The sequence below is a fragment of the Lissotriton vulgaris genome, chromosome 2_1 (assembly GCF_964263255.1).
Source record: "Lissotriton vulgaris chromosome 2_1, aLisVul1.2, whole genome shotgun sequence".
NCBI lineage: Eukaryota > Metazoa > Chordata > Amphibia > Caudata > Salamandridae > Lissotriton > Lissotriton vulgaris.
Genome location: NC_141687.1, coordinates 314274240 through 314292990, shown reverse-complemented (window position 1 = coordinate 314292990; position 18751 = coordinate 314274240). Strand labels below are relative to the sequence as shown.

General features: G+C 45.5%; 1 protein-coding gene across 3 annotated transcripts in view; it reads left to right on the top strand.

Moving 5' to 3' along the window:
- AKAP10 (A-kinase anchoring protein 10) overlaps positions 1-18751 on the top strand; it is a 504896-nt gene that overhangs the window by 444848 nt on the left and 41297 nt on the right. For 2 of the 3 annotated variants that reach the window (XM_086955011.1, XM_086955009.1), the window contains exon 14: positions 6992-7087. The exons of the other annotated variant lie outside the window; for it this stretch is intronic. In XM_086955011.1, coding sequence (XP_086811137.1) covers positions 6992-7087 — 96 coding nt within the window. The remainder of the gene's footprint in view (positions 1-6991; positions 7088-18751) is intronic. 3 annotated transcript variants of the gene reach the window in all.

The following is an 18751-nucleotide window of genomic DNA, read 5'->3' as shown; positions in this document are numbered from 1 at the left end:
TAGAATCACCATTTTAACCAGGTCTGACCTCCCTATTAGTGTTAGTGATAGATCTTTCCAGAGTTGAACTGAAGCACATAACTCCGTTAGAACCCTTCCTATATTTAAGTCTAGGAATCTCTTGCCTTTCCGCAGCTAACCCGATACCCAGGCAGCGGATCCCTTCCGAGCACCAAGGCAGGAAGAGCTGTAGGAGCAATGCGGGGTCTAAATTCGCCAGTGTCCCGAGGAGCATAATATAGTGTTTGACTTTCGGGCATTCATCAATAGCTCATAGGCAGCCACAAATTCAGATAATGCTGTCTTTAATACTGACAGTGCCATGTCCAGTTCTCGTAAGTATACCAGGGCATCATCGGCGTAGAGTGAGATAACATGGACGGTTCCCCCAACCATGATTCCCCATTCCTTTAGCCTGTTTCAGAGCAGCACAGCTAGCGGTTCCATCCCCATAGTGAACAGCAATGGGGCTAGAGGGTATCCCTGCCTCGTACCTCGGTATAATGGGAAAGACTCCGACACATGGCCACCTTTGTGAACCCGGGCAGTCGGTGCGGCGTGTAAGATTTGTACCCATCTGAAATATTTGAGCCCGAACCCCAGTTTTCTCATGACCTGCCATAGGTATTCCCACTCAACGGAATCGAAAGCTTGTTCGATGTCAAGGAATGCAAGTGCGTATTGGCCTGTATGAATTTCAGGGACTTGGAGGATATGAAAAAGTCTACAAAGATTTAACATCATGCTCCTTTTAGGAATAAACACGCATCGGTTTTCATGTATAAGTGCGGGTAGGTAGGGAAAGAGTTGAAATACCAACAGTCCACTCAGTATTTTGGTGTCGACATTGAGCATCGAGCGAGGTCTATAGGACTTCACCTCCTGTAGGACTTCATCTCATTCACAGGCTTACCTGGGTGCTACCCGCATTGTATCAGGGAGGCGCCCCACCCTGTAGGCCTCATTATATACATCCAACAGCTTATCTGCAAGTATACTTGCAGATTTATGATAGGATTCAGCAGGTAAGCCATCACCTCCCGTGGTCTTGGCTGTCTTTTGGTTTTTCAATGAGGTGAGAATCTCGTCCCCAGTCAAATCTGCTTAGAGTATGGTCCTATCCTCCGCAGTTAGACAAGGCAATTCAAGTTCTGCTAAAAAAATCTTGCACTAGGGATTCTGATGCTGTTGGTTCTAACGCATATATGTCAGTAAGATATATTTATTTATTTATTGAGTTTTATGTAGCTCTGGCTAGACCCGGAGGTATCCGAGTGCTTTACATGAGGATCATGGTAACAAAGTTACATCAGACTTTTATCAGATTGTTTATGGCCGCTTGTGATGTATGTAGTGGGACCCCTGAGTCTCACAACACCAGGATTAGATCTCGTGACTGTTGCTCTCTCACAAGTCTGGACAACAGTGCCCCCGTCTTGTCCCCCTCATCATGTAGTTGTTTTCTGTGAGCTGTATAAATGTTTTTCGAGTCTGTGCCAATCATCAGGTACTGTGCTGCACAAATGGCGCCATTCCTCTAACCTAGCTAGTGTGTTGGGAGCATCTTTTCTATTTCTAGCTGCTTGGATTCATTGCGTTCCAGATCACCCACTAGTTGCTTTACGGCCCCATAAGATGTATTCATACACACTTGCATAAGAACCACCTTCATCGCCTCCCAGTCGTGAGCTCTAGTCGTGGAGGTTCCCCAGTTTTCACGAAAATAATAGCTAAATGTTGTATGAACCGTTGCCAAAAATGGTGGGTCTGTCAGTGCCTCTGCACAGAGATGCCAGTGTGGCAATGCCGTGCGTGGTCAGTACGGTGCCATTGACAGTTAAAGGGGGGAGTGGTCGGAAAGATATCGGGCCAGGTATGTCGCTTCACAAGCTAATGTAGCAATATTTGAGGATGTGAAAAAGTATTCTAATCTTCTGTAAGTGCCCGCTGCCGGCGTGTAACAAGTAGGGGTGGGCTGAATTTGCGTAATCGCATTACGCAAATCTCAGCGTAACGGTAAAAAATCGCTGTGAACACGCAGAAATTCCACAAACATGCGGAATTGCTTGTTTGCAATGCTTTTTTACTGTTCGCAATCGCTGTTTGCTTGCTCGAGGAGAAATATCTCAAGAACACGCATTTGAGAACGCGAACAAGCAAAACATTTCGCGAAGTCGAGGAACGCACAATTTTGGGCAATTTCGCGTTCACCGGAGAGCGCAAAATTACCCAAATTCCGCGAACAGAACGGAATTTACCGCCCAGGCCTAGTAACAAGAGAATTCCTTTCTCTCCAAACATCATTAAGGCCAAATTCTTGCAGTATTGTCTGTAAATGTGCCATCATGTGTGGCTTCCTGTGCGTCCTGGAGGGTTTGTGCTCTAGGGCTGGGTCCAATATGCAGTTGCAGTCTCCAGCAGGCATTATGTCATTGGATAGGAGCAGGGTCATTGTCAAAACTATTCTAGTAAAGAAATGCGTGTGATCCGAGTTCAGGGCATAGACTGAAACTAAACAGAGATCCAGTTAGGATCACAACGACCACGGGGATCAATTACATGGTTAGTATGTTGTAATGATACTCCCAGCAAATCCTAAGAACGACGTTGCTTATAGTTGACCCCTCCATCTTTTTCACAAGGCTGGGAGAAAGTTCCCCCGCCCCTCTCCCCAAACCCCCCCAGACGTCTCTCTCCTGGAGAAATGCTACCTCTAGATGATATCTTTTAAGGTATGTATGTATTCTCTGCCGTTTTTGGGGCTGTGCTAGTCCTCTAACATTCCACGTTATGAGTTTGTATGTCTTATCCATGCTGTTGATTGTACCTACTGGGGCTGTTCCATTTCTGGACAAAGTTAAACATGTCGCCTCGTCCCGATCAAAGGGTTCTCCTTTCACCTTTGTGTCCCACCCCCACAGTTGAGTTGTAACAAACTTGTAACCGCCTTTACCCACCCCATACTCAATGTTTCCTTATAACTGGATTAAAAACAAGGACGTGTAGTAACTTGTATGCCGCACTAGGGGTTAGTGCACCATGACTGGTACCGGAGGCTGTTAGGAGCACAGAAGGTCACTCCCACCTCCCTCTGCCCTGACGTAGCCATACTACCCCTGTGTTCTAACTTAGAATGCTGTGAACTCAAAAATAGCACTTTCAAGGATTAATTTTGTTCATTTATTCCCCATTAAACATGAGCAACTGCATTCCCATAGCAAATATCAAAAAGAGGATTAAATGGTGGTAGTCTTAGTTTTAGGATGTGTCTCCCTTCCCGGTCCTACAGCTGCCTACACCCAATTGCAGATATCTCAAGACCACTATGCACTATTAACAACGTCATGCATGGCACATCCTAAGAGTTTTCATTCATGCACCTAATCTATATAGCCTGCGACCCACACAAACCCATTGTACTCTGCTTGGGAGAGCTATATATTGCCGTCAGCTGTGATGTCTGAAGAATATTCAGGGCCACTTAGTCCGTCAAAGTGGGAGGCCAGTGTTAACGGTTGGGTATTGCTTCGCGTAGTGTCCCATCGGAGCAAACGTCTATGCCCCCCTTCGCAGTCTGTAAGTTTGTGCTTGCAGATTTCTTGGCTAGGCGTCTCTGTTGCGTTAATCTATGTTTGGTCATTGTGATGGATGATGCTTTCAGTTTCCCCGAAGGTTGAGAGGGGGGGCCTCTGGAAAGTGGCAACCCAGTCGGACGCCTCAGCTGCAGACGTGAAGAACTGCACCTTGCCCTGGTTCAACATCCTGAGTTTGGCCGGTATAATCAGGCTATACCGTAAGTTACTCTCTCAAAGTCGTGCCTTTACTGCCAGAAAAGTTTCATTGCTCTTGGACTTTCAGGGTATAATCTGGGAAGCCAGAGATTGGATGACCGTGCAATAATGGCCCTCGACAGTGCTCCAGGGCGGGTGGGGCTGTACCAAAGGCCTATGTACACGTTCCACCCTGAAAAACCTTGATAGTGGTTGTGGGTGCAGAATCTTAACATTCAACTCTTTGAGGAACAGTTCCAGAGACTGTCCCTCTGATTTTTCAGTGAACCCAACAAAGCAGAGGTTGTCCTCCCGGAATATTCCTTTGCGTCTTCCACTCAATCCTCCAAGCGGATGGTAAGTTTTTGCAGTGAGGATACTGTTTCGCGGAGGGTCACCACTTTAGAAAGCTAACACCTTCTCAGCTATAGTCGCACGGTCCGCAACTCCCCGCAGGTCCGCCTGCAGGAGTGTAACATCTATGGCCACCAAATCTTAGTGACTAGATCTCTAAGCGTAGCTTTGATGGCTGCCATGAGATCAGATAGTGTGGGGTCTTTGGGTAGGATACTGTCTAATGAGCATTCAGCTGCTTCAGTGTGCTGGTCTCTGGCATGTACCACCGGTGCAATCACTTGGGTATAGTTATCTATTTTGTTGGATTGGGCAGTTTTGGTGATCTTGTCCCATGATTCAGAAAAGGGGGTGGTGATGAACAGAGTGTCTGAATTAAGCAGACCACTCTTACCCAGTCCAAAGATCAGGGCTTGATCCATCACCGTTTTTTAGCTCACTGCACCATCCCAGCTCAGAACCTGGCTACATGCAAATTAGTCTGTTCCTGTCCCAGTGCATGATGGGAACAGGGCAAACCAAACTACCAAGCCAATTCTTATACTGGGAAGGAAACAAGCTACCGGGGACCGGTTTCTGGCATTTCAGCCGTCGTCGACCCGGCTTGCTTGAATCCTAATGGTGCAATGAGCAAGGGACTCACATCTGAGTATACCCTTCCACGCTTATGGTGGACAAAATGATTAAAAAAAGGAGGTGGTGATGAACAGAGTGTCTGAATTAAGCAGACCACTCTTACCCAGTCCAAAGATCAGGGCTTGATCCATCACCGTTTTTTAGCTCACTGCACCATCCCAGCTCAGAACCTGGCTACATGCAAATTAGTCTGCTCCTGTCCCAGTGCGCAGACGGGCTTACCTTTGGCGCACCTTCGGCGCTCAGTCGGTGCTCCCGCTGCGCGCGTCCGCTGCGCGGTCGCTCTGAGGGCGTCATAAGAAGGGAGCCGGGAGGGATGGTCCGCTGGGAGGCGGGGAGCGCGTGGGCCAATCGGCAGGCGGGGGGCGGGGTCGCGGCAGGTACCGGCGGGAAAACCTATGCGGGCGGCCCTGCGGCGGCTGGGGCTCCGGATCGGCGTCAGGCAGGCAGCAGGAAAGGAGGCAGGCAGAGCAGGCGGGGAGCGTGGGGGCAACCAGGCCGTGGAGGGCGCAGTGGTCACGTACACACGAGTATTTTCATCACTGGCTAAACGTTAGTTTTAATCATTCTCTTAGGTGGTGGCTCTTACTTCGCTATCATTCCATTTCTACCTCTTCTGAACACTGCTTCACAGACGCTTATTTACTAGCACGTAACTTGAGTCCTTGCTTTAACGGACATTAATTCACTCCCCTGCTTGTAGTTTTGTCACCTCATCGCAACACAGTCGTTTTTTTAACAATTGCACTACTGTGTTTACATGGTCCTTCAGCCAGTACAGATATACTACGCACATTGCGTGCCAGTTTTATTTAAAATGGCCACTTTTTATTTACGACACACCGCGTCGTTTTTTAGGAGATATCGGCACGTTTTTCTTTTTCTTTTTCTTTTTTAAATGCACTCCCGAGCATTACGCTGTCAGTAGTCAAATCGCACCACAAGTTCCTGGTATTATGTATTGATATTATGTACGCATATCGTGGTCCAGCCTCACTTGAGTTGAAGGTCATACCGTTCTTCAATACTTCACACACCCAGTCGTTTCACATGAGACACTTATATATATTTCCACACTGGTGATGGCTCAATTCAGTGGCATATTCCTGTCTTAGTGATGGATATTTTTATTTTACATTTATAGATATTCCCCTGACGAAGGCCCTGGTGCCGAAATGCATAGGGAAGGGACCTACCGGCGTCCGCATTGATTGTTAGTTTTATCATTCAAAAATGGATAATAGACCTTAAAGATGTTATGCCGTTAACTATGGATTTATGATTGGAAGATCAACAATCAATATACCAATATTCTTACTTTATTTGGAAAAACTTTATTTCATTGAACTTGGCTGACGTTTAAACCTGTGCCCAGCACTTTAAACCTGTGCCCAGAAAGACACTGTCACGTGAAGGTGCTACCAGCATTTGTTTTCTTCACGCTCCCGAGCGGGGGGCAATTTTCAGGAGCACGAAATATATCTAAAACATTTGATTGAACCAATAGCTGTGCACGTTTGTACTTTTTTGGAAAATTCTGGCAGGCACATATCATAATTTGTGTAATGTTTGGTAAAATGGGACATACATGGCAAAATGTTGGCTCTGGTACTATGAAGGTCATTTTATGTGGGCACACAGAGCACATTTTGGGGTGAAATTAGGATGAACCCCTGGGACAAGAAACATATATCTGGGTTGTGTGGTCATAATAATCATGCAGTTATTAAGGAACATCACCAATGTCCATTATCGTGATGTCATCAAAGTTAAGGTCATGTGACTTCACCTTCTTGAAAGATTTGGGGCCATAGGTCATGATGCCGCTTCCTGTGATGTTAGTAAAGTCAAAGTGTGTGTGACGTCTGTTCGCTACCTTTGAAATGTTTACCTCCATGTAATACACCCTCTGGACAGTGCCAATTATAAAAACTATGCAACAAGTGTACCTCCTCCTCCCCTCTAACCACTTATTCCCCCCTAGAGAGTTTAGTGAGTTTTCTCCGGAGTATGTTTGCTATCACTTGTTCTGTTTGCACTCAAAACTATTTATATTTAGACAGAGATGTGTTGTACTAATTTGCAGGATCTACAATGAGATGCTCGTACTATTAGAGAAATGCATTGTAAGCACTGCTTCTTTTTCTCTTGATGATATATACTCAATAAAAAGATTTAAACATAAAGCCTACCTGTGTCCTATTTGCTTTCATCTTTCTCTTTTACTGAAGGCTCAGGAAGAAATGGCATGGAAGATAGCAAAGATGATAATCAATGAAGTAATGCAGCAGGCACAGCTGGACCAGCCATTTGAAAAATCAACCAAGGTAAGACTAATATGAATGCATGGATTTGCGAAGTAATGCCTGGCAGTTGTCAGTTTTGAAAACTCTCTTCCATAAACCAGTATGTGCTGTACATTTCAGGCTTTGCATAGGAGAAAAATACAATCGAACATGTTAATACAGCAACATGTTAATTGTTATTCTAAGGAATTATAAGATGTAAATGAACAGCAATTGGTGCCTAACCTTCTTGTGGGATAATACCCCAGAAGCCCCCAAAGTATTTCAGTTCAGTCAACAGGTTACAGGTAGTAGAAGTAGTAAGTAAAAGTTTATTTAAACCATAGCCTGTTGAACAACAACATAATTAATATTACACACACACTAGAGGATTGCACTTTTAACCTGCCCCACAATTTTTGTCTTCATTCATCAGGGGTTTTCCACTGACTTGGAATGCATAAGCTTGGTTTAGCTCAACTCAAAATTTAAGTAGCGCTCTTCTCATCTTGGGGTTCAGTAACTCTGAAAGATGGGAGTACTCTGTGTAATTCAACCAAAAATTTCTTTAAAACAATGTTGAGCTCTTTCAGTTAAAATATTGCCAATCTATAATCCTCTATTCTATTGCACTCCTTTCTGTTACTTCAATTTTTGTTAGAGGCATGGAGGGTCACTTTTAAAATGAGGGTCACTTTTAAAATGATCAGTTTAAAAAGTGGGCCAAACTTTCACTCTGGCAGATTTCCACCGCACAGAACATTGATACTTTTACTTTTGAGCCTATTAGATGTTATGCCAGAAGCACAAGCTTAAGTGTGCCGCTATTCTATTCCAAGAGTTCGACTTAGCGTCAGCTCTAATTGCTTGAACCATGGTACATGGAGGGAGGCCTAATAGGTTTTTAAGGCATTTGCTTTCTATTTTCTCCCAGTCACCCATGGTGCCAAGGCGTAGGATCTCTGACCCCAACAGCATTTGTGAGGCTTATATGCTAAGGAGGGTCCACTAAAATCCTTTTTGACTTTCTTTAACCCACCCATAGTTGTTAGTGACTGGGTTTTTAGGGTGTCTAAGTGCATTTTACATTGTCATTTTTTTAATGAACAGCATACCGAGGTATTTATAAAAAGTTTCTCCTACAAAATTTCACCTATGACAATTTAAAGGGATTGCTTCTTACCCTATGGCCAAAATATTAGTTTTCTCTATATCGTTAAATTGTTTGCTTTACAGTTGAATTGGGTAGCGTGGTGGATTTATTTATAATGAGGTAAATGCGTATTTAGGTTTCGCCTGGTGTAGCACTGGGCAGCAGTGCTCGCGCAGGCTAAATCTTAAGTTAGAACAGTACGGGGCTTTGTCCCACCTCTCTCTTCCATTGGCTAGCACCATTAATGGAGGCTAGCCATTGGAAGAGAGATCTGTCAGTCATTGCCCGAGCAGATTCATGGGCGTTCCGGCGATTTTTACTCATCCCGCTCCTTTTAGAATGTCATGCGGCGGTGGGTGTGGTCTTATTTTTTTTTTCCCTAGGATGTTTGCGGCCGCCATTTTTTTCTAGGAGCTAGGGAGGGTGGGTGCGTTCACGTAATGCTCCTTTCTTGTCAGGAACCTCCTGAACACTCTCCCTGCCCTGCCAGAGCCGAGGACACGCAGCCGCGGCATTTCTCCCCGTCTCTTCCACCCCCTCCCAATTTGTGTAGTGTGCAGTGTACGTGACTTGCACTGTGATGGAGAAGCGTGAAAGCAGCCTCTTTTCTTTGCTGATAGGGAACGATGCAGACACAGGGCCGGTCTAGTTTATGGCTGAGGAGCTCAAAAGGCCTCGCCTGTGCCACTCTCCACCCTTCCATGCTCATTTGTGCCGTGGATAGCCCAGACTTTCTGGGCAGCCAGACGAGCCTTTGTGGACGCCAACCCATTGTATGCCCAGCCCCCTCTGGCACGGCGGCAGCAGCTGCGGCCCGGGCATGGTTTGGACGGGGTTCAGATGCAGCCCCCTCCCTCCCTTCTGCCATGGTGGAAGTGGGGCTGCGACTGCAGCTGCATGGCGAGGAGTGCGTCGTAGTCTAGGGGCAAGCTCCCCGGTCCAGTGCAGGATTCCTGCCCTAAGATGCCGCACCTCTCCAAGAGGCCAGGTGCGGAACAGACGGCGAGCTCCGTGCCTGGGATGAGCGTGCATCCCGTGCTAACAAACAGAAGGGCCCAGGTGCTGGGCACACATGTCTTCAATCGCCTCGGCCCAGCTGTCGAGCACACCCTCTCCCCAGGCCGGCAGCTCGACTCGGTGCCCCTTACCCTAAAGGTAGCAAGTGGCCCGAGGCCTCAGGTGCTAGGCTTGCTTTGAAGCGACTCTGCCCGTCGGGGGCGCGGGCACACAGCTCGGCGCCTGGGCCTGGCACTTTTCCACAGGTTTTCCTACAGATCGAGAAAGGGAAACATAGAAACGAAATCCCTCAGGGGTAGCATGAATACAAATGTAAAAAAAAAAGACATTTTGGCGCTTTACTTCTTTCTGACTATTGGATCGGAAGAATAGAACAGGGCTGCTCTCGCTCTCTTTTCGTTAGCTTTTTTATGTGCCTTAGAAACAAGCAGAGTTTGTGAAGCTCTGTGTGCGCGCGCACGTTCATTAGCATAGTGCATTTTATCATCAGTATGGCATCGTCGTGCTTTGAATTGGGTAGCGTGGTGGATTTATTTATAATGAGGTAAATGCGTGGTATCCCATATCTGATTTGTGTTTCTGTGGTCAGGCGAGAGGCTCTCACTTGTTATGAGTACGCTTGGATGGTCACTGAGAGGCACTGTTAATTGTTAAAGTGTATTTCTGTGCCTAGCGAGGGACACCCCTCCCTGTCACTGTGAAGGTGTCTAAATTAGTGAAATCTCCTCTGTTGATGTCAGCATGTTTTGGTGTTCAGAGCCAGCTGTCCGCCTGTGTGTGTCTGTAGTCTGCAAGGGGTCTCCCTTGATGTCAGCATGGTTTTGGTGTTAAGAGCCAGCTGCCCCACTTGTATGTGTCTGTAGTCAGCGAGGGCCTTGTTGCTGTCAGTATATACGTTTTGGTGTTAAGAACCGGCTGTCCACCTCTGTGGGTCTGTAGTCAACTAGGGCCCCCTGTTGCTGTCAGTATATATGTGTTGGTATTAAGAGCCAGCTGTCCCACCTGTATGTGTCTGTAGTCAGCGAGGGGCCCTTTTATGCTGTCAGTATATATGTTTTGGTGTTAAGAACCGGCAGTCCACCTATGTGTGTCTGTAGTCACCGAGGGCCCTGTTGCTGTCAGTATATATGTTTTGTTGTTAAGAACCATCTGTCCGCCCGCTTGTGTCTGTAGAAACCAAGGGTCCTGTTGCTGTCAGTATATATGTTTTGGTGTTAAGAACCGTCTCTCTGCCTATATCTGTCTGTAGTCACCGAGGGCCCTGTTGCTGTCAGTATATATTTTTTGGTGTTAAGAGCCAGCTGCCCCACTTGTATGTGTCTGTAGTCAGCGAGGGGCCCTTTCTTGCTGTCAGTATATATGTTTTGGTTTTAAGAACCGGCTGTCCACCTCTGTGTGTCTGTAGTCAGCGAGGGGCCCCTGTTGCTGTCAGTATATATGTGTTGGTGTTAAGAGCCAGCTGCCCCACCTGTAAGTGTCTGTAGTCAGCGAGGGCACTGTTGCTGTCAGTATATATGTTTTGATGTTAAGAGCCGGATGTCTGCATACTTGTGTCTGTAGTCAGCGAGGGGCCCCTGTTGCTATCAGTATATATGTGTTGGTGTTAAGAGTCAGCTGTCCACTTGTGCTTGCTCTCCTGCCCTGCTATTGGCATTGTAAATGACAATGCCATTTATTTATGTTTTTAAAAAAAAACATAAATAAAAATGTCATGAGCAATGCCAATAGCTCTAACTTTTGCAAAGGCGAAACCATTGCATTGTAAATGCTTGTTAATTGGGTATTTACGTGAGCGAGCTTCAATTTTATTTAGGTCAGTCTTGGACCAGTTCCCTTGACGTAAGTCCTTTAGCAAAGCTAATAGACTTCTGAGAATAATCACACTTTTATTTTTCCATTAAGATCACCCTAATAACCATGTCAAAGTCTGATCAGAAATTGACAAAGCAACAAAATAAGTTCCCTGAGTTTCAATTGCATTACCTCCCGTCGCCCAGAGACTAAAGCAGTGATCGATCTTTAATGCTCCTCTATTAAACCACTTTGCTCCAATGGTATTAACTCATGGATGTCGATCTAATCCTTCCAATATTGAAGAAACAGTTTTACTTATTTTATCCTCCACGTCTATTAGACTAATTGGATGATAATTTTTGGGGTTTATGTGATCGTTTTTCTTCAGAATAGGTTTACGTATAGCACCATTCCAACTTACAGGAGTGTGTCCTGAGTTCCTGAAAGCATTGAATGCTAAATGGGAAAAATTGACCCAGCAATCGATATTTGTTTTAACAATAATTAATGGTAAGTTATCGGGTCTCATTGCCCTTGATAGGTTCAGGGAAGCTATTTTCTTTATTATTGCAGTTTTTGTCAGCTTTGCAATTTCTCATCAGGTATAAACCACTTGTGCAGAGGAAAACCACAAAGCATTTCCTTTATCAGTGTATACTAATGTCATATCTTTCTTTAGACTGTATCTCTACAGACCAGGTTCTCAGACAATTTGATCTGAGCTAGCAGGGCAAGCTGCTTCTCATTCATGCATGTTATCAAGCGCTCGGGTAAGCACCTGTCCCCCGTGCTTCATCCCCATTTTTAGTCTCCTAGTTAAAGGCCAGTTATCACTGTGTCTCTTACCTTTTTATAAACTGTAAATGTTTGCTCAACTCTATGTACCATAGCTGCATAAAATACCTAGTCAATGGGCCCTCTCTGATTACCCACTGGGAAGGTGTGTCTAGCTAAAATATCTCCTTCAAATCGCCCATTAAGAAAATAAAATCTGTGGGACGTGTCCAAGCAAAATGGCCGAAAAGACAGGTAATGGGGAAGCTCCTTGGCACCCGCCCTAATCTTCCAATATCCTCATGTATCCTTGGGGAAATTAGCCCCTGATAACTCCCCCTGAGGATCCACCCTGTGTGGGTGGCATATTTTGCGTTCCGGGAGACAGGGAGTCAGGAAGTCTTGGAGGACATAGGCCCTCAGATTCCCAGCCTGGCTGTGTCCAGGGAACCGTGTGGGGCCAGTGTTGTGCCGGGAGTTGCCGGGCCTGTTCTGGGAAGAGGCTTAAAGTGGCCAGTGCTCCTGGGGCTGCAGAATGGCGGCACAGGCTCCAGAGGACTGGTGCACCGCATTGGATGCAGGACGAGGGCCTACGTTGCCCAACTAGACTGGGGTGGAGGCATGGCCCCTAGATTTGCTGCGGGGTGTTGACCCTCCTCAGGAACATGACCGTACACTGTTTGGCGGCTGCCTGGGGGCCGAGGCCTAGTACCGGATGAAGCCATTATGTGGAGAAGGCCTTCGGTGGCTCCATCTCTGGCGCAAACTTTGCGCTACCTCTAACAACCCCTCCCCCACCAGATAGAATCTCTTGACTGCTGGGGACTAGTGAGGCATGCCACATGACCTTCTGCAGCTCTGAGAGCCCTGACGGCTGCTTGTGTGCTGGAGCCCTGGCCCTGCTGTGATGTGTTGGAGGGGGCCTAGGTGAGCTGCAGTTCTTTAAAGGGACGCCTTTTTCGGTCTTGGTGTTGATTCCTCAAGTCCTACCTCTTTATCTAGACTAGAGGGCTTTTGTGTGTTTGAGCAACAGGAAGCACCAAACAGGTCCTGGGGCACAAAATGGAGGCTATTACAACCCAGGTAAAGCTACTTTGCAATGACCTTAGAGGGGTATCCAAGCACTCCAGAGAAACTAAGGGGACGTACTAGCGCTCGCTCAGGAGGCCACAGATTTGAAAGTCATGGTTTGCACACCGCTGGAAGCTTGAAAGATTCTAAAGGGAGATCAAGGCATTGTAATTTGCGGTTTGTGGAATTTCCGGAGAAGGAAGAGGGGACACTATGGAATTGTTTCTCGAACAATGACTAATTGACTTAATGGGGAAGGAAGTGCTTTCAAAGTTCATGAGTGAACGTGCCCATCGAGCGCTGGTCAGGCGGCCTCCACCAGGGGCTCCGCAGAGGGCAGTGATTGGCAAAATACTCAATTACCTGGTCAGCGATGCTGTTTTGCTGCGGGCCAGGAAGAATGGAGACCCCAGGTTTGAAGGTACTACGATATGTATATACCCGGATTACACACGGAGGGTTCAGGCAAAGAGCCAATCCTTTTAGGCAGTCACAAAAAAATCATTAGCGCTGTAGCTGCGGTACATGCCCCTCTGTATGGCGAAGATGAAGGTGATATAAGAGGTCCACTCCCACTGCTTCACCTCCCCAGTAGTAATCTGGGAATGGTTAGATTGGGAGGGGCGGCACGGGACCCGGTGTGAGTTCCCATAGGGCAAGATGTAAGGACAGACACAGCGGCTCGGCTTGAAGACACAGATGGCAATTGACAAACATCAAGGGAGCAAGAGGCATAGCAGTACAGGCAGACGGCTCTCTGAATGTGGTCGAGGACAGTGCTCGGAGCGCAAATATCCATGCTGGACATGAACACATGACTATCCGGTGTTTGACGGTGTCTGAAGAGAGAGGGGCAGTATTCAATGGACAAATGGGTCTATAGCTTCAAGTTCAGGGTAACACGATGTACTACCCGCCAAGAAATCTTCACAGACTTGGTATTGTATGTGGGGTTGCTGGGGGAGGCAGATTCGATTGACATAATTCTAGCTGATGATTGACACTCAAGTGAGCGCATCAAAGCAACTGCGGGGCGACGGTCCTTGCCCATGCCCGGTGCGCACCCTTTGGTGGAAGCAGGGTGGGAGGAGAGGATGCTGGGTCTCCCTTGCTATTCGGTTTATTACTCTTAGTTCTGTCCTTGAGTGAATACAGTACTTATTTATTGCTGGAGATCGTGGGGGGATTCCTTGTCATGAGATATCGAGAATGAAGGGGGTGAAGTGAGATCTGATGAAGACATAGTTGTTCTTTGTTGTATGTAGGTGTTTACCCAGATGGAGGATACTGGGTGGGGTTGTTGCTGTATTTTTGTTTACAGCGCTGGGTGACTGACACACTGAGAGGATGATGCTGGATGGTGCAGGTAGGTGTGCGTGGTGCTGTGGCACCTGAAGCCCCTGTAGCTCTTGCCCCTAGTGGGAAGGAGCGGCATAGATGTGAAAGACTGATGGAATTGTTTGGGGGTAATGAAGCTTCTTTCCTGGAACACCAGAGGACTGCCTGGCTACAGTAAGCTCTGCAGGGTTCACACAACGCTACAGTGTGGGTATATAAATTCTGCAGGAGACTCTCTTGATCGAGAGTGAGGCCGAAAAATTGGAGAAAAATGGCAGGGTCAGTTAGGTCAGTTATATTCATCTACTTATTTGTCCTGTGCCAGGGTAGTGAACACCTGAATCGCCACGGAAGTGCCTTTTAAACACAGGGAGGCCCATGCCGACATTGAGGGGAGGTAAACCTTGTTGTATGGGCTTTTAGATGGAAGGGTGGTGTATCTACTGTACATCTATGCCCTTAATTATGACTACAGGGACTGTTTTTATAGAAATTCCAAGATGTCTTGGCCTAATTTGTGGGTGTCTTGCTGATCTGGGTAGGCGACTTTAATTGTATCGTGGATGGATGTTTTGACCGGAGACCCCCCCCATGCCCGGGAGAAACCAAACCGGGCATGGGGTGTACCCTGATGGAGGCCATAGAGCGAGAAGGCTGTTTAGATACCTGGCAGGCTCACCACCCTGATCAGAGCAAGCTTACTTATCATTCAGCAGTCCATAATATGTACAGTAGGCTGGATGGAATACTAGAGTCTTGTGAGATGGGAGATAAGTTACTGTTTGTGGAGCACTTTGGCAGATTCTTATCTGATCATGTTTCCAATGATTAGAGGGAGCAGTCCACACTTCTTGAAAATATCACAGGGCCAAAGATTGTTGATTCCCAATTTTTTATTCACGTTTCATTCACCAACTGACGACAGCTTCCTTAGTGAATTTCAACATAAATTAATCCAATTTTACTCAAAACATCAGACAGCCGACGCGTTCGTCCAATGAAGGACATCATCAGGGCTATTGGAATATATAAAACAAGGAAAGTGCATTATACACTTGAAATCCCAATAAACCAAAATTGCAATATTACCATAACAGTGTACACTCATTTAGGCTTTATACCTCTTCTCCTGCATATTTGACAGTCTGAAATATTACGAAATTTCAATAAACAACATTACAGTATTTCCATAACAGTACACATTCATTGATCTTGTATACCTCACCCCCTGCCTACTTGGCAGTCTGAAGGTTTGTTTAACATGCCTTCAAATGAACTCCATAGATCTATTCCCCAAACTCAGAGTTAACAAATACTGTGGTACGCCTCAAAAATTCAGAAACGCCTACCTTTCAATAGTTTGTTCGACAGATAAATGTCTCTATTCCCAGTCTATAATAGGTATTGACCACAATTCGATATCTGTAATGAAAACATCCCAATGATATATATGGTACATGTCATGTTTATCGTCATATACTTCAAAAGAGTCAATTATTGCTGAGCATTACTCTCATGTCCATCAATTTCTAGGATACTCTAAATTTGCAAAAAGCAGGTTCCTAACATGAGTTCAAACTGAATCTCACCTCTTTAGTAAATAAGATCCAAGTTAGGACCTCAACTTCCCTTTGTTTCTTCACGTCTTCTGTTAAATTCTCTGTAAAATACAATATAATATCTACCAATTCACTATCCATGTATATTTACTATTGCCATGTACCAAGGTACCTTCCCATGCTCACCACAAATGTCTGCTTACCATTTAGCTATCCAAAATTCCCTTCAGCGTTTCTTCAAATACCCAATCTCTGTTTCCTATTCAGATCTGAAAAACATATATATATAATACACACATATATTAAAATCCAAAGGACATGCTTGTGGCTTCAACATCACTATTACACTAGGGCAAACCATCCCCTCACCTCGTTTTTTCTCTTGCTGGCAGTTCCTATTGCACACAAAGACAAAATAAAGAATACACCAAGTCTTAATCTCTATCCTTACCAGTTAAAACTATCTAAACCGATCCATGAACACACAAACTCAATTCCCTCTCCTATTACCTTAATCCAACACCATAAAGTTCAAATGCGGGAAGTCTCAGTCAGCGGCGACGGGCATATCTTCTGTCCTCCGTGCAATTAACCTTCTTTCGTTCCCGATATTTAAATCCTTAAGTAACCAATCACTATGTAAATGTACATGTACATGTATTTATATAGTGCAAATCACCGACCCGGTATCTAAGCACTTGCTTAGGGAACCCGTCCTGGTATTCCCCTGTGAGATAACCCCGGCAGGGTATCCACAAGGTGAAAGCCAGGCATCCCACCGCGAGGGGCCGTTGTGGAGATTAAGCAAGCTATTGCCCAGAGTCGCAGAGTGTGAACCCGTGAATCGACTAGGCACCGGAGCGAGAATCGTCGAGTCCATGGACATTTTTGGACTCAAGACCCTGCCGAGCCGGGAATTGAACCCTGGTCCCGGGCTGACCTCTGCTTCCAGGTCTGCCTCCTCTAACCAGTGAGCCACACTTCTCTTCACTATCCTTCGCTTTTGCGCTAATATGTCAAATGTGGTTCCCTCTTAGGTCCGCTACGCATCACTTCCGTTCGAAACAGACTCGAAGTTACATTCCCTACTAGAATGTTTCTGGCTATTGAGTTCATCATTTTTACACCAATCAGAAGAAAGCAACTCTTTCCCTCGTATTATTTCCGGTTTACACACCCTCGTATTGCAGCCAATCACGACCGTGCTCCTCCTTACATTCAGTTCTGGCACTGCCTCCTTCTCTACTCGAATATTCCCGGATGAAGAGTTCATCATCCTAGCACCAATTAATTGAAAGCAAAACTTTCATTCGTATTATTTCTAGTTTACGCACCCTTATATTGCAGCCACTCACGACCGCGCTCTTCCTTGCATTCAGTTCTTACACATGTACGATTTCTTATCTTCCGCTAACCTCGAGTTAGTATTGTTTACCTCGGTCTATTCCTGTTTCAAGCTACCAATCAGGCTTATTGTAACCCTTGTGTCACACCAATCACGACCGCGCTCCTCATTATACCCCGTTCTCACCCAGTTCCTAGTTCGTAACTTTCACTATAACTTCCAAGTTCCCACCGTCCGCCCCGGTCATTCCTTGTTTCGAATTGCCAATTCAGGAATCAGATGTCTTAATTCCCTATGCACAGCCGCCTGTCTGCACCACTTATATTTTTTCAAGGAATTGCATTCGCTGACCCCCCAATAGTATAAAAGTCACCTTTTCTACTCAGCGAATGTCGACTAAAGAAAAAATCATTTTGACAAATTACAAAAAGTCACCCCTTTGCATGAAACTATTTAAGGCTTATATAACCCTTGTAACCATATGAAATATTTGAAAAATACAGTTTTTTATTCTATCGATGCACAATTTTAATCCAAATTGCAGACTGTCAGCTGCTCCAGTTTCTCACTTCTCCCCCCATTAAATGGGGAATAAACACTCACTGAAACTCTCCAGGCATGTCCTATATAAGAGAAATCCTTTAGGAAAAAACTATGCAACATTAAATTAACTCCTGACAACTCAGAGAAAATAGTGTAACTCATTCTCCGTATTAAGTCCATATTGTACTGTCCTAAAGCGACTGATCCATCTTGCCTCCTGCTGTCGCAGTCGCAACACCCAATCACCCCCTCTTTTCAATGGCATTACCCTCTGTAACCCATGGAATCTGATACGATTCTTTGAAAAATGATTTGTTTTAATATGTTGAAATATGGGTGATTTTTCATCTTGATTTACAATTGATCTGACATGTTCCTGTATACTCCGCATTAATTTTCTCTTCGTGCTCCCAATGTACACTTGATTACATTCACATAATATAGCGTATACAACACCCTCAGTGTTACAATTTATGAATTCCTTAACTGTGTACACTTGGTGAGTATTAAAACTAAATTCCTTAGTCTTGTTCATTCCTATTCCACAAACATTACATGTGCCACAAGTGTAAAAACCCGCAGGAGTTTGAGATAGCCAATCTGCCTGTTTCTTCTTAATGGGTTCTAAATAGTTCCTGCTAACCATTTCTTTCACTGTGGAGCATCTCCTAAAAATTACCTCAGGACCATCCCCAAGTGACGTTTGAAGTTATCTGATCATGCTCTAGTGTTCCTTGAATGTGTATAGGCTCGTACGCGTCCAGCAATCCCGACCTGGCTACTCTACCTGGAATTCGTTGAGAATGCTGAGCTATGCTCAGAAATCAGTGGTGTACTCGCAGGCTATTTTGCAGTGCAAGTGAGGGTCCGCCTCAACCAGGGCAATATAGTGGGATGCACAGAAAGTGTTCCTGAGGGGGGAATGTCTTACCAAGATGTATAGCGAAAAAAACACCAGTGACCGGGTGAATTGCTGCAGGAAGAGAGGGAGTTAATTTGTCTGCAGACAGACCTCGGTAACAGGGTAGCTGGTGAGAAGTCTACACACTTTGCACTGTACTATTGGGGATATTTGGGGCAAATTGGATACATTTACCTGGCGGGAATATAGA